General features: G+C 51.4%; 1 protein-coding gene across 2 annotated transcripts in view; it reads right to left on the reverse strand.

The window, feature by feature from the left end:
* Positions 1 to 1,942: 1,942 nt before the first annotated feature.
* KIF3C (kinesin family member 3C) overlaps positions 1,943 to 15,268 on the reverse strand; it is a 15,935-nt gene continuing 2,609 nt past the window's right edge. Inside the window, exons 2-8 of one of the 2 annotated variants that reach the window (XM_085311726.1) lie at positions 12,443 to 12,544; positions 11,905 to 12,027; positions 10,841 to 10,959; positions 8,328 to 8,444; positions 7,813 to 7,921; positions 7,151 to 7,326; positions 1,943 to 6,316 (exon numbers count right to left, since the gene is read on the reverse strand). In XM_085311726.1, the coding sequence (XP_085167852.1) occupies positions 6,223 to 6,316; positions 7,151 to 7,326; positions 7,813 to 7,921; positions 8,328 to 8,444; positions 10,841 to 10,959; positions 11,905 to 12,027; positions 12,443 to 12,544 (840 nt within the window). In that variant the 3' untranslated portion in view covers positions 1,943 to 6,222. The remainder of the gene's footprint in view (positions 6,317 to 7,150; positions 7,327 to 7,812; positions 7,922 to 8,327; positions 8,445 to 10,840; positions 10,960 to 11,904; positions 12,028 to 12,442; positions 12,545 to 15,268) is intronic. The other variant, XM_085311727.1, reaches the window with a different exon arrangement.

Genomic DNA, 15,268 nt, shown 5'->3' on the forward strand with positions numbered 1-15,268 from the left:
AATTTGATGATGAATCACAACTGCTTTTAGAGAGGCAGTGTTTCTCTAGATTGCTTATGAAAGTGTCATACTAACCTGTGTCAAAAAATTTTACCAAAGCCTCTCAACATATTGTAGCTCTTGCCTAATTTCAGGAGCTGAAATTAGGTTATGTAGATACTTACCTGAGTCCTTCTTTCCTCCTTTTTAAAGWTAATCTTCATACTTGTGCTGCTTCTATGTTCTGGACACTTTATCTGCTTTACAAACTCTCAAAAGTACTCATTAGCCACTCTGAGATTTCTTTAGCAACTTCTTTGTATACTTCARTATGAATTTAACCAGACCCAGCTGATCTGAAAACACTCAGCTTGTATAAGTTATCTGTAATCAATTATTATTTTTTTTGTTTTAGCCTGAGTTCCCAGCTCTTTTTCACTGACATTTGTTGTTAGCCATACGATTGGAGCCGATCTTTGAAGTGAAGATTGAAGCAAAGACTGCATTAAATGCTTAGGTTTTTTTCTCTGATATTATCATTCATTCCCTGGTGTAGAGTTATTTGTCTTTCTTTAATCTTCCTCTTACTACCAATGCACCTACAGATTGCCTTCTTGCTTTCCTTTCTTTTCCTTTTTCATTGTGTGCCTTGTCCCTAACTTTGTCCTTATCCTTATGCCTAGGGGCACCCAGGCTACATGTGAACAGAGGGATGCTTACCAGGAAGGGCCCTGGTTTAACAAGCTGGGGAGCGCTAGGAAGTTGTGGCTGGAGTAGTAAACTATACTCAGCACCAGGTGGTTAGTACTTCTGAAGTGTTTTGTAAATACCATGACAGGAAGGACTTCTAAGAAAAATCCTGAATCATGATAATTTAATGGCCTTGTAGTTTGTTTTGTGTTTTTTTAATAATAGTTTCCCTCATGCATAAGAAGTGGTGTGGGAAAAATTGAGTGGCACTTTGGAGTGATGACGACCAGCCTCTTCCATGCTCCCAGTATTCATGTTCCCTGARCACAGTTTCAGCTGTCCAGCTTCCTTGCTCTCCCTGTGTACTGTAGCTGTCTTCCTTTATCCTTCCAGAAACTCATTTCCYTTCCTTTGCCGTTACTCTCAGTCTGTTCATTCCTTCTTCATGCCTTCCTCCACTCCCAACACTGTGCAGGACCTGCATATGTGTCTGGCCATCCCTCCAGCTGTGCCTAACCTAATCCTCTGTCTACCTTCACGTGCTTTGCCTCCAGCAGACTGTAGACCTTTTGCTTCAGTCTATACAGATAAACTAAGTGCTGGGGCGTGTTCCTAATGTTGTTGTTACTAAGTTGGAAGGAAGTGGACAAACATGTAAAATGAAATCCCCTCTAAATCAACTTACCAGTTTTACATGGGCCTCTCCATACTCCTCATGCTCTCRCAGCCACACTGGTTAGATGTATCCAGACTGCCTATTCAGAATGATCTCTGGTCCGTGCTAATTTCTGAACTGTGTCTGGAGATGGTCTGGGAGAGTGCCATCGGCCCAGGCCACATTGTGCCAGGAACAGGCTAACTTAGGGGCATAAATGATTCAGTTACAATGCTAATGCTCTGGCACAATTTAGTTAGTAGTATAAAAATAGCTTTTGTTGCTTAGATCTTGTCTCACTGAAGCTTCCTGCAAATTACAGTTGCTTTAGTGAAAATGCTGTATCACATGTGAAACAGGAGAAATATATGGAGAAATGAAGCCAACCAGGCAACGTCACCCCAGCTCATGCAGAAACAAGAATCCTAATCCCAAATCTTTGCTCTAAGTGCTTAGACAAAGGATCAGAGATTCCTCTGAGCAAGCCACCTGTTACGTTATGTGGAACTATGCTTAGTCAGATTGATTTGTCAGTTATTGCATCACGATTCTAGCGGGTTCCAGCTGAAAAGAGCTGCAGACGAATGAGGCTAAAGGCACTCTTTGCAATGATGCTCATTCCTTTATTGTTGTCATTGCCATTTTTTTTGAAGGGTGCTGGCACTTTCTGTTCATTTCCAGCACAGAGTCAAAGCTACATTACAGAATATTGAAGAGGTGTCCATCCAAAGCCAGGGGGGGTGTGAGATTAATGACCTTTCTCCGTACAGTATGTATAATATATATATATTTATAATATGTCCTGTATATTCATATGTATAGAGTGACAAGGATGGGCCACCATACAGTAAACTTTGATGTCTAAATAAATCACCATAGCAACAGGCACAAAAATTTGGTCCTAATCAAGGCCCTCACCTTGTCAATCAATCCAAAACACACCCAAACCCACCCCCTGCAAAAAAATCCAAATCTGAAATGAAAAAACCTAAATAAACAACTAAACAAAAAAGCCAAAACCCAGCCCACTAACCCCCTCTGGAATTTGGCCCCCYGTACAGTCACTCACGTTGAAGGTAAATAGATCCCTTGGCTACACACCCACGCATACACCCGCACACACCTACATACATTCATATGTAAATACATACACACCAACATACAAAGAACAAAGAACATTACAAATATACATCTGAGGTTGTTGCAGCAATGCAGTGAGGCTGTGGAGTGACCCAGCCTGTCCAAGGCAGAGGGAAGACACCGCTGCTAGCTTGTTGGTTCTCATTTTAAATAATCACTATATATTTACAACCTTCCTTGGGTTTTGTGCTAAGAAGATTGTGAGGTTATTGGCAGCAGTGGATAGAGAAGGAGAGTACACATGAGGTTTTCAGACCTACACGCACAATAGATGTGTCAAAGCAGCACTTGGACATCAAAAGCAACTCACCCCGTTCTCTGCACACAGATACTCCTCAGTGCATGCATGCAGCCACACATGCCTGTCTTAACACCATCATCAGGGGCATCTASCTGTGGGGCCTTCCTAGAAATAAAAGCCCCAAAAGCCAAATTCAGAGCAGGGCAAGTGATGCATCCTAACCCGCAGTCTGTGTCAAATCTCTGATGCGTTACCACCCAGGAGGGGTGTCCAGTGGGCTGACTGATGCAGCTGGGACAATTTCCATGTGAATCCCATTGTGGCCACAGTCCGTCAGAACAGTGTCCTTTGCCATAGCACAGGGAAGTCCCTTTGGAGCCGGGGTGCTGTGGGAGWCTCTGATGTGAAGAATGACTTAACAGATTTGCAGCCCTACCAGAGAAGGTGCTCCTAGATGCACAAAGAAGCAAAGCTAGCTGTTCAGACAGGCACAGCTACCCAAATGTCCTTTCAAYATTAAATACTATGGCCTGGGGTAAGCAAGGGAGAATGAGAGGAAAGCTCTTGAGCTTTAGCTCCTGTAGTCTGGATAAAGAGTGGTGGTAAAAGAGAATCTGTCACCAGTTCACCACGTCAGGCCTCAGCCAGCTCTCTGGCTGAAGGTGAACTTGGGAAACTTCGAAAACAAGGAAGAAGGGAAGAAGAATATTTCTATAAGCTGCCCTGTAGACAGTTTCTCCTCTTCCTTAGGTCTATACTTTCTGACCCTAAGTCCCAGATAGCTTGAAAAGGAAAGAAAGAAAGAACTGCATCTCTTTGGTTCAACAGATTTCGTAAGTTCTAGAGCAAAATCTGCTAATGTGCTTCATGTGATGTATATCAACCTTATACTGGGTGTTGGTGGCATTTGTGGACATAAAGAACTCACTGCAAGCCATGAAAGACAAAAGTCTTTCACTCCTAAAACTCTCTTCCTCGTGCACCCTTCTCCTCCAGCTGTGAGAGTGGATGTGCAGTGGAACAGGCCAGTTCCACCACGATGTCCCGCRCTGTAACTCCCTTCACAGTAACTGCCTTCCCTGAACAACTGTACAGCCTCACCCCTACAGAAGCTACAGTCACTATTCAATTCCCTGTCCACATGCAGGATTTCAAGACAAGCTTGTATTTGGATGGAAACCCATGAGACAATTCAACATCCTACCAGACTGTGGRTTCTTTTAAATAGCAGAGGGCTTTGCAAGGATGAGCCTTTGCTCTCCACAGCTACAATGCCTGGGACTTGGCTGCTCTAGCTGAACKTTGAATAGGCCTCATGGATGCAAGAAACAGACCCAGCTGCTGCTTGAGGGAGTAAGTTCAGTCCTGGGAGGAAGGAGCAACCTACAGCTTCTCAAAATAATCTATAACTCAGTTACTTCCCTCTGAAATAGAAGAGAAGAAGGACAAAATTTTCAAAGAGGCAGAAGGTGTTATGGGATACAGGCGGGGAAGGGAAGATGGCAGCACAGGGCAAAGATCAAGAATGCAAGGCAGGATGATGTTACAGTAGAAATGGGAACAGATTCTGGGGAAGGGAGAAGAGATCCCACAGCAGAGCATGGAACGCTTGAAAGTCTGTTCCCCCCACAGCCCAGCCACATGGAGAGTGCTGCTGGGACATTTGTTTAGGTGTAATTCACACCGGTCTAGAAGTAAGTGCAACTGAGGTCTTCTGCCTGCTTCACTGCCCTATTMCTCTCTCTCTCTCCCACAGAGCCTGGAAGAGGTCCTAGGTGAAGGAGGTACCAGTCTGAGTTATGAACAGTCTTCAAAGGGAAACTCTGTTCATCTCCAGAAAACATAGTCCCTACCTGTACTCTTTTCAGATTTGCCTCCCCAGTGACCAGTTTCAGAATACATCCATTTCAAGACCCATATCTTCCCATATGAACCAGCTGAGTCATTCTCTTATTCACTGGGATCTTGTAAAACAACTTGATCTTCCCCAAGTCCATACACATGAAAACCATCCCAGGTAGACAGTAGCTTTCTATGCCCAAGTTGCTGGCCTGGCACTTCCAGAGATGGTTTTGAGCAAAGACCCACCTCCCATGAATTGRATTTTTGAAAGCTGAATCACTCAAGAACACTGAATGATGTCCTGGCAACCATTTAYGCTGTTGCCTGGGATGAGTTTTAAATTTTTCTCTGCTTTGTGCYAGACAGTTTCTTTATTGCTTGCCCATCTTTTATCCCTCTCTTGCTTGTCCCTCTCTTATCCATTACCCATTTTGTAGCCATTATCTCCYCCTCCACAGCCCACACAGTGGCCAGAAAGGTTCTCCAGACTATCAGGTGAATGCTGTGTAATGTTACCCAGCCCAGAGGAGAGCCACCTCTCCTGGCATCACCACTTYGTTGTGCATTTCTTCATTGCCTTTAGTTGCCAGGATGGTGGACAATATGATCTCTAGTTTTACTTAGACAATGTTGCTCCCCACACTATGTTTCTTTGGGAGAGGTTGGTGGAAAGGGATGGAGATTTCCATCTACTATTCTTGCTCTAAGGAGTTACACACCCACTTAATCAGGGACTGAAGCAAACTGGATGCCAGACTACCTAACAGGGCAGGGCCAGCCATCTCCAGAAGGTGGCATAGATGAACTCCAGAAGTCCCAGGAGCACTGGGACTGACTTTGGTTAATTTGCAACTCCTCTTTGTGGATTGAGCTGGCATTCACAGAGTGACAGTCATGCCCAGAAGTCAGTGAGATGTCATTGCTGCCACCACTGTTGATGCAGCATGGAGAGTCTCTCTTGGTCTTTAACAAGCCCAATTTAAGGCTCTACAACCAGGAAGTCTCCAAAATCCTGTAGAAGTTGCCATGACCTGGTGCATAAACCATATGGAAAATTCGGTAGGATCCAGCAAAGCAAACAGTAGCAAGGAGAGTTCTCAGTTGTCTCATCTTGTGCCAAAGCCATCAGAGTGAAGGAGCTTGCTCTCTCTCATCTGCTCTGAGGAATACCACTGTACATYAGACGTGAGAAGTTCTCGGTGGCACAAAGGAGATGCAGCTCGCACCCACTCCAGCTGCACTCCTGGTGTGGATTCCAGTGTTGCACGGTTGTTTCAACAGTGTTGAGGTGGAGGGGTAGGAGCTGCGACTACCAGAGAAATCATCTGCATGGTGCCCACTGCTAGCCTTGGATGTCCTGCAGTCTGAATGCGCCTCCTGACTCTGCATCATCAACCACTCCATAAATAAATACATTAAATAAATAAAGTGACAGATCCAGATGGGGGAGGGGTGAGAGGAAGGAGGGAGCAGTCCTCGTCCCCCTGGAGACTGTTTATGAGTGTCTCACACAAACACACGCGCGCACAAAGTAGCTGAAGACAAAGACAAACTGGGATTGATGGAGATGTGGCCAGCTGGAGCCCCTTCCTCGGCCCCTCGCTTTAGGAGGCAGTCATCAGCGGAGCGTAGTCCTTGCTGTGTGAAGGTGTCGGGGACGAAGGGGTCCAGGATGTCACTCCTGAACTGGCATCGTGGAGGTGCATGGGGAGCTGGAGGTGAGGGAAACATGCGTAGTTGAAGATGGCAGTGACCGTGGAGTCTGGCACCTAGAAGGAGACGAAAAAAAGAAAAAACTTGTTTTCCTTGTCCTTCTTCTGTCTCTTATTTTTCCCTTCTGCCAAAAGTCCAGCCATTTTCTCAGTGATTTGCTATAGAAGCAGCACCAAGGGAAATCCAGTGTTGGACAGCACAATAGCTTTTGTATTTCTTATATCGTTGTCCTACTTTTAATACTCATTTAACAACCATTACAAAAGTAATGTTAACCATACTTTAAATGCAATTACACACTAACAGTTCAAGGGTAGTTTCAAACCCAAGAGGAACTAGGGGAATAGGTGATCCTGCTGAGCAGTAATTTAAATGTATGAATGCAAATTAGGTGTTAGAGTTTAGGTTCCCAGATTTGAAAATTCTGGCCCAGGCTCCCCTTGGACTTTTGAGTCTGCCTCAAAATAGAAACAGGAGATGGTTTCCTGTAACACAGTCCTAGCAGAAACACTGTCATCTGGCAGCTCTGGGGAGACATCCTGACTTCAATGAGCGTGCCAGATGAAAAACTAGTTAATTAGAGTCTGACTCACAGGTCCCGGGTCACTGTGGAGGTGAGGGCATGGCAGAGGGCGCAGCTGCTGAGTGGGTGGGCTCTGTGGCCCCCGAGCTGAAAAGGCCGGGGGCAAGGATGGTTGCCAGGGGAATGGACACGAGGGCGGGCCGGCGTTCCATTCCAACTGCCAGGGCCCACRACTGCCCACATCTTTGGGCTTTGCAGCTGCCTCTGTGCTGTGACTTCTTTGCATGCCCCCGGCCTGTGTGCTCCCCAGCATTGCCTGGACTGGTCCACAGCATCAGGGAATTACACCGCTCTGGCAAGCACTTACCAGGACCTGGACTTCCTCACCCTGGAGGCTGCTGGCCGTTCCAGGATGCTGTCCAGGTGCATCAGCCTCTCCAGGTGGAGAGCTCGTGGGTCCTGCTCAGACGGGTCCCTGGTCCGTTCAAACTCAAACACGGCTGGAGGGGAGAGGTCCAGCTCCAAGAACATGATGTTCTCAGCCTGCAGCAGGACAGGGCAAAGAGAAGGCCAACATGGTAAATCACTGCATAGAAAAACACAGTACCAGYTGAGACAGATCAACACTGCTTAGAGAAGCTGAACTACATGCTAGGGAGATGGAGGCTTCTGATTAGAGTAGCAACAAGACAAGCTCTGAAATTGGGTCCTAGATTCCCTGGCTTACTCGGGCTGTTCAGGTCTTTCATGTTACTGCATCCAGTAGAGAAAAGACTGAATGTCTCCATCCTTTCAGACTAATTGCAAGAGCTGCCTGAGTCAGTGAACCAGCAATTCAAGTATCAGTCAATATGCACAACTATTGATCCTGTCAAATGAGGTTGAGGTTTCTAAAGCTAGGAATTTCATCTGTTTCAGATTATCACAAACTTTTATATTCCATCCATCCATCTATCCATCCATCCACTCTTCTCCCATGATCAAATGATTTCTTGCCACCCAGATGTGCACGAATATCCTCTCACTTACCCGGTACCTAGGATGAGATCCCATAGCCATGGCCACACGTGCRTATTGGCTAATGGGTCTCTTGTAGCCCACAGCAGAGGTAGGCCTCTTCTTCATTTGGTTGCTGTTTCTAAAAATAAATTGTTAAGAGAGGAACATTTATTAGAAAATAAAATTACCTACTTAAACTTAAAACTTGTCCAAACAGTGAAGAACTAAGCTTGTCTACACCTCTCTGAATTCAGAATGCTGAAGAATAGCCTTTTCTGGCCTTCCTAGCAGGACTAAGGCTTGGAAGAAGCAGGAGTGGATTTATACCAGCAGAGAATTGCAGTGTTTTCCTGGATTCCAGCTATCAGCAGCACCACATCCCCAGATCCCAGGTCATCTCTAAGATGTCCCACTACTGCAGATGGAGGCCACACCTTGCTTCTTGCACCCATTCTCTAGCGCTTCCCCCTGAGCTCTCAGGCCAGCAGAGCAGTGCAGGGAGCAGTGCTGGGAGCAGAGTTTTTCTTCCTGAACCACAGACATACCCTCCAGCAGGCACAAGTGGCTGAAACTTCCACTGGTCTTCTTCACAGTCAAAGTACAGGCGATTCATGATTTTGTTCTTCTCTTCCGGTGGGATAAAATTCTCGATGATCAAGTACCTGAGCAAGTAGCGTGCCAGGAGAGAGAAGGGGCAGGAGAAATAGGGTAGGAAAGAACAGGAAAGGAAGGAGTTAATATGACAAATAATAGAAAATAGGAAGGAAAGAGAGAAGAAAGAAGCAGAAAGGAAGGGKAGGGATGTTCAGAAAAAGAGGGAGATGTGCAGGGAAATAGAAAAAATAGCCATAAGATGGTAAAATGAGTGCAGAGTGGGAAAAAAAGAAGAGGAACAGGTGAAAATGAAGGGTTGAAGCAATAGATCCAAATGGCAGAAAGGCAAGAGAGGCAGGGAGCAAGATGGGAGAGAAAGGACAGAGGAAGACTATCATTCAGAGAGGAGCGGAAGAAACATCATCAGCTCTAAAAGCTTTCCAGCTTTCCTTTCCGACAATAACTGCATTTCCTGACCAGTCCATTCCYCTGAATGAGTCCCCTGGGCCACTGCAATATTTAGCACACATTGCCTGGCACTTTGCAGCCTCAAAGCACTCTGCAAACAAGGAAACTAATGGGAAACCTCCTGCAGGCAGAGCWCGGTCCCTAGACCTGGCAGGGGCACATGCAGGTGTGGAGACCTGGCTGGTGGCAGCTCGTCCTTCCCGAGAGCACCCGGATCCAGCACCCAAGTGCCTCTACTAGCAGCTGGTTGAGCTGGCTTTTAAAAGTCAGACAGTTCCTCYGCTTATCCATTTATCCCTGCCTAATTCACATGCAAAGCACTAGCCTGTCCATGCCGGCTCTGGATACCAACTGGTAAATACATCCCAATCCTCCCTTCAGAGCAAAGCTACCTTAATCCTTGGTTGCTTGCCCAGGTCTCTGAGTCATGTAAACTATATTTGGTAAGGTCAGAATTACAATGACCTGCCTAAATCAGGCCAAAGAGTCACTCTAGCTCTCGCATCAGGCCAACAACGTCATCCTTCGTGAGAGCATTTCTTCTCAGCCCCACATTGTTCTTTTTGCCTTTTTTTTAAAAAAAAATAATTTCCAAAATCCCTTTGGAGGATGGAAATCAGAACCGGTCCTGCTGTCCTGGCAAAAAACCCATGTGAAATACAGAAGTGATATTTACTCTTCTTGTACATCCAAGTGCCACATTATGTCTACTTGCTACAGAGCTGCCAGACCAGAAAAGAAAAAAAAAGGCGGGGGGAGGAGAAACACAATAATATAAAATTTACCCCAAAGGGAGTTTTCTCGCATTTTGGGGGACAAATTGAGATGCTGTAGAAAACAGTTTCAATTAGACAAATTAAGACTTATTTAAGTTCACAGATTTTTAAAAAGTTTTAATTATGTTCAAAGGAAAATGTAGCAAAATTTGAAATGAAATTTTGTTTCTAGTAAGAAATATTTTATCTTGAAAGGGCTAAAATATTTATATTTTTCTAATTTTTTCAAGATAATGAATAAAATAATTGCTTAAAATGAAAACAAATCCATTAAACATTACTGTTGAATGAAATCTGCATTTCCTGGTGAAAAGTTTCTGGCGGGAAAATACTGCCCAGCTTTAATGGGTGTCACCACTGTGCTGGGCGCTCCCGTGCAGCAGGGTCCCTGCGGGGGCCCTCGGGCTCGCCAGTGAGACTGGTGCCCCCCCCTCCCCCCAGTGCCCTCCAAGCCACCCTCCAGCTGCTACCCTCCATGCCCAGTCTTGCATTTCACTGTGTTATAGGGCAGTTTTTCTAATGAGCCTGACTGATCTGGCCCCACCGCTCTGCCAGCTGTAAGTCATCTGCATTTCTTCGCCACAATGACTTTACTGTATAAGTTTTCTACACTAATAAAGACAGCTTTGGGGCAAGACAGGTCCCCAGCTACCCCCTGTTAGGGAATATCTATTTCCATCTACAACTGCAATGTCAGTTAACCAGTTTATAGCCCATCTTGATTTTACAGCAGCTTTTCTCTTTTTTAAGGTCTTTCAGAGTAGTTTGAAGTCAAAAGTTTTCTATAAATCACATGCATTCATTACACTGTCATCCTTTCCATTTGTTATCAGAAAGTCAATATTAGCTTTCTATGTTTTTAGCAYAAACTACAGTCAGACTAAAGTGTCAATCGGTAGCTGCACTGTCAGATTTGATTTTTTTAAAAATGTATGGGCTACATCAGCTTTTTCTCCCAGTCCAAATTTGGTAAAAAATGAACCCTAATAGTTCAAAACCTTTTCCAGATGTTATTTTAGTACTCTTGCCTACAAGTAATCTAGCCTGACAGGTTTAAATGTGTTTAAYAACTTCTGCCATTACTGATGGAACGGGAAGAGTTTTGTTATCCGTCACTAGGAGTATCGCTCCCTGCAGCCATGGACCCCAGCTTCCCTTTGCCCAAGAGTGGCAGTGCAGSCATCGCGCACACATTCCCAGGAAGGAGCAGGAACACCCACTTGAGCTTTAGCTCCCGCGTCTGCTCATTTTGTGCCTCCTCCAGGTCCTGACGAACTCTGATGTACTCGTCRTGTTGATCCTGAATCTCTGCCTTCACAGCCTGCAGCTTGGCATACAGCTGGGAGACAGAGAAAACAACTTGAGTTAGCACCAGTGCCCATGAGCAGCTTCTGGGATTTTGCCCGAGTTTGCCCTGTGCCTCGGACAAACCTGCTGGCTGCCAAAAGCCCTGATGCTCTGGTGGCCTGAAGGACAGGTCCAACAGAGGCTTTCAGCAGAGCTTGCCTGAGAAAAAGCCGTAGGCAGCCTGTGCTGTACCCATTCAGCCGAGGAGTTCAAGCCTGCTCTCCAGACCAACCTGCCCTGTAAACCCTCAAGCCCAGAGGAAACCACTGSCTCCGTGGGGCCCGCTGGATGGAAGAGCCTCAGTGAATTTTGCGCCTTAGCCCAGGTGCTAGCTGTTGCCTATGGGGTCTGAGCGCCACGGACCAAGCGTGCCCCGGCCAGGACTGAGTGCTGCGCAGCGCACGTGCTTTGACCCCAAGCTACAGGAACCAGCGCCTGCAGTAGGGATGAAACAGAGGGGGACCGGGCTCTGCAGGCTTCTGCCTGCTCCTGCGTGTTATGTAGCTGTACAGACAGGGATGTGACCTGCTTGCCAGGAGCCTGACCGCAGTGTGGCTCAGTGGACAAGGCTGCAGCCCTGGTATGAAGCGGAGCCTTTGGGCCAGAGCCCAGGTGGTGGAAAGGGGCTGGCCGTCCCTGGCTTGGTGGGGGATGCRGTCATAGCACTCAAAGCTTTGTCCGGGCCAGCAGGTCCTGGGAGTAGGTCAYGGTGGCCTGAGCAGCCTGTACTGTYACCAGTGACACACACTGAGGTTACACCAGCCACATGCCTCCATGGACTTCCAGCAGCAAAATCTGGCAGGTGCTTTGCTCAGCRTACAGGCAGCAGGCCAGACCCCTCTCTAATTCCTTACAATATGGGCCGAGGCAATTCCCCTGGGTTGTTGTCCTCGACAAAGCCCATCCCTCCACTGCTAAGGCCTGTGGGGCTTCTCACCTTCTTCAGCTTTTTYGTTTTGATCTCCACCTCCTGCTGCAGAGATGTGTAAGTCTCCCTCAGCTCCATGGTCTCCTCATCCCGCAGCAACATCTCCTGCTGCATCTCCCTCTCCCGGCGTTTCTGCAGCAAGGGAAAAATGCACAGAGCTCAGCATGGGACAAACAGCTGAATCCCGCTCGGAAACCCTTGCCTTGGTGCCTAAGCCAGTTGCTTTCAAGCTGGTGTCCCCTTTCTGGCGGGCAGGAGCCAATGCTAAGGGCTGGTGAGCTTGTCGTCTCACCCGGTGCCTGGGCAGAGCCCCAGGACCATCTGGTTACAGACACGTCTGTGTGTGCTGGGTCCTGTGGGGCTGGTAGCAGCTCTAAGAGTTAGTTTGTCGCCTTCACTTCAGTCACACATTGGAGCAGCACACTCCGCTAGCCACTCAGGASGGATGGGCACCGCAGGAGATCTGCCCACGACCAGCAAGGACGGCTCGGGCCTCTGGTCCTGTGAACCGAAGCTGGGCCAGCGCCCGCACGACCGCGGCCGTTACCTGCTCAGCTATCTCCTGCCGCTTCAGCTCCAGCATCTTCTGCTGCTCGTTGGTGTGGTCCATGATGTTCCTGCCGCCGATGAGCAGTTTGCTCTCCATGGCCTGGGAGGGCAGAGAGGGGTGGGGGGGGGTCAGAGCGCGTCTCTCGCCTGCACGTGGTCTGCTCCGGACAGGGGGGTGGGGAGGGCTCAGCTCGAACCCGTCCACAGGTGCTGCCGTGAGGGCTGGGCGCCACCCCCAGCACCACGATCCTGCCCCGCTGCAGCGAGTGCCGCCGGGGCCGGGGGGAGCCCAGGGCTCGGCCCGCTCCGTCCCCCAGCCCGCAGCGGGGACGCGCCGCTGGGGTGACAGGAGATGCCCTGGAGGCGTTTTCAGAGCTACCCAAATGCTGCGTGAGCCGCTCGCGGAGCGCTAAGGCCACATCTGYGGGCGCTAGATGAACCGCGGGGCTCGGCGCGGGCAGCTCCCGAGACCTGGCCCGGCCACGGCTCAGGAAAACGCCGCCGAGGGGCTCCCGCGCGGGCGGCGCAGCGTGGCGCCTTCGCGTGGCTCCCCAGCGCGGGAAAGCGGCCGGGCAGCGAGCCGGAACGCGAGCGGCAGATGGGAGGGATGCGATCGCCGGGGGAAGAGCAGGCTCAGCGCGGGGCGGACGGGGCCGCGGAGGCAGAGATCAGCCTCGTGCTCTGCGTCGAGGCACAAGCAGGCGGGAGCAGATCCGTCCTGCAGCAAGGGAAACGGTGGATAGAGGAGGAGGGCGGCCCGGCCGGGCGCACAYGGGCGACGCTCCGGCGCGGGGAGGCAGGATTGTTCCCCGGCCTGGACTCGGGGCACGGTGCCGCGCACGGTGCGGGCAGCGGCGCCTGCAGCCTCGGCTCTCTCCTAGCCAGGGCATCGCCTGGGGCCCCCGAGCGCCCGCCCCGCCACCAGCCTCGCCCCATCTCCTGCCCCGCGGCAGCCCCAYGCTCGGCCCCGCGCAGCCGGGCCCCGGCGGCGCAGGCACGGGTTACGGCCTGCRGCAGGAGCGCTGGGACGGCCCGCGGCGGGATCTGGCGCGTCCCCCTCCATGCCTGCGTTGGCCTGAGTCTGTCCCGCTGCCGCGGTGCACGGGGGTGCGAGGAACAGCTTCCCTGCGGGCTGCGGCAGCGTACACACGTGCATCCCTGCATGTACATGCTTGTGCACACATTTGCACACATGTGCGCACACACGCAACCACTCATTTGTGCACACACCCATGCATGCACACACATGCTCCTACACACCCACGCATGCACACATTTGTGCACTCATACACCCATGCGTGCACATACGCATGCACACACACACGCGCACACACACACTCTCTGCCTTCCCTCCAGCTGCATCACAGATCCTCTACAGACACCCCTCGTGCTTGCACCGGCGGCGCCGATGCAAGCAGCGTGATTAATCGTATCCTGTGGGAAGCAGCCACATCCTGCCGGGCTCCTGTGTGTCCTTCCTGTAGTGGATGTGTGTGCATGCATGTGCGGGGCGCGTGTGTGCACGTGCATGCAGCGTGCACRGGGCGTAGGGGTTGTGCGTGCAGGATACATGAGCCAGGTGCGGGGGGGGGGCGTGCGCGTGTGCGGGGTCTTTGCACATTAGTGCAGGCTGTTTGCACACACATGCAGGGGGTCTGCATACACATGCAGGGTGCGAGCACGTGTGTGCAGGATGCGTGTGCCCCCCGTGCAAGGTGTGTGCACACTGCTGGGGTGCAGATGGGGCAGTCGTGCCCTGCGGGGGCCCAGCGGCTCTCCAGGCCCGGGCTCCACTGGCCACCAGCCCCCGCGCTGCCAAACGCTGCTTTATTTCTGATTGCAGCTTGCCGAGTTTAACGTGCGAGTCCAGCAGATTAAAGAGGTTTTTAGTGCTCTGGCATTTTCTCCCTGCAGAAGCACTTATTTACGGCGGTGAAGACACCGCTCAATCTTCTTCTGCGATGGGGGGACGGACTGAACTCTAAGCCTCCCGCCGGAAGCCGGCTCCCTCAGCCGAGTGGTTGCTGTGGCGCTTTTCTGCGCCCGCCGCGGGCTGCCGATGAGGCAGGTGCCGGGAGTGGGGCCCGGCCCCCCGGCGCCTCCTGGCCCTCGCCACCACCCGGGGACCCGCTCGGCCGCCCGGCTGCGCTCCGTTCGAGCGTGGGTCGTTTCGTCGCTGGTTACTCCACCTGGGGACTGCTCCGAGTTGCTCTGTGCCCAGCTCCCCGGGTGTGAAACCCCGGCGCCGGCACAGCGTGGGGCGCGGGACCCCCGGCGCTCCACGCCAGCGGCGCGTCCGTCTGCGTGGGGCAGGGTGCCGCGGAGCCCGCCCGTCACAGCGCGATGCTCTGCCGGGATGGGGCAAGGTGCGCCCTGAGCGGGGCTGTGCACGGCGGCGCCAGCCCAGCGCCGGGCACGAGACGGAGRGGGGTCCCGGGGCGCGACGCCCGCGGCGAAAGGCCCCGCAGGACGCGGGGCTCCGTCGCCGCCCGCAGCCCCTTCTCCGTCCGCAGCCCCTCTGCGGCCGGGGCAGCGGCTCTGGGCGCGCTGCGTGCGCAGCCGTCCGTGCCGCCGGCCCTGCCTCCTCACCCGGCAGCGCGGCCCCGCCGGGCAGGGAGCCGCAGCGGGACGGCTGCCAGCCAYGGCCCGCGCTCTGCTGCAGGGGACGCGCCTGCGGGCAGCCGGCCTCCTCGCCTCCGCCGGGGCCCGTCTCGGTGCGCGGGTGCTTGCGGGCGCTGCCTGGCCCCGAGCCACCCACCAGCATCGCCCCTGCGGGACACGGCCGCCTCGGTGGGGCGGCGGCAGCGGGCCCCCCGGGCACGGC

This window comes from Rhea americana, unplaced genomic scaffold (genome assembly GCF_003343005.1).
Source record: "Rhea americana isolate MKP2758 unplaced genomic scaffold, rheAme1 scaffold_348, whole genome shotgun sequence".
NCBI classification, from domain to species: Eukaryota; Metazoa; Chordata; class Aves; order Rheiformes; family Rheidae; genus Rhea; species Rhea americana.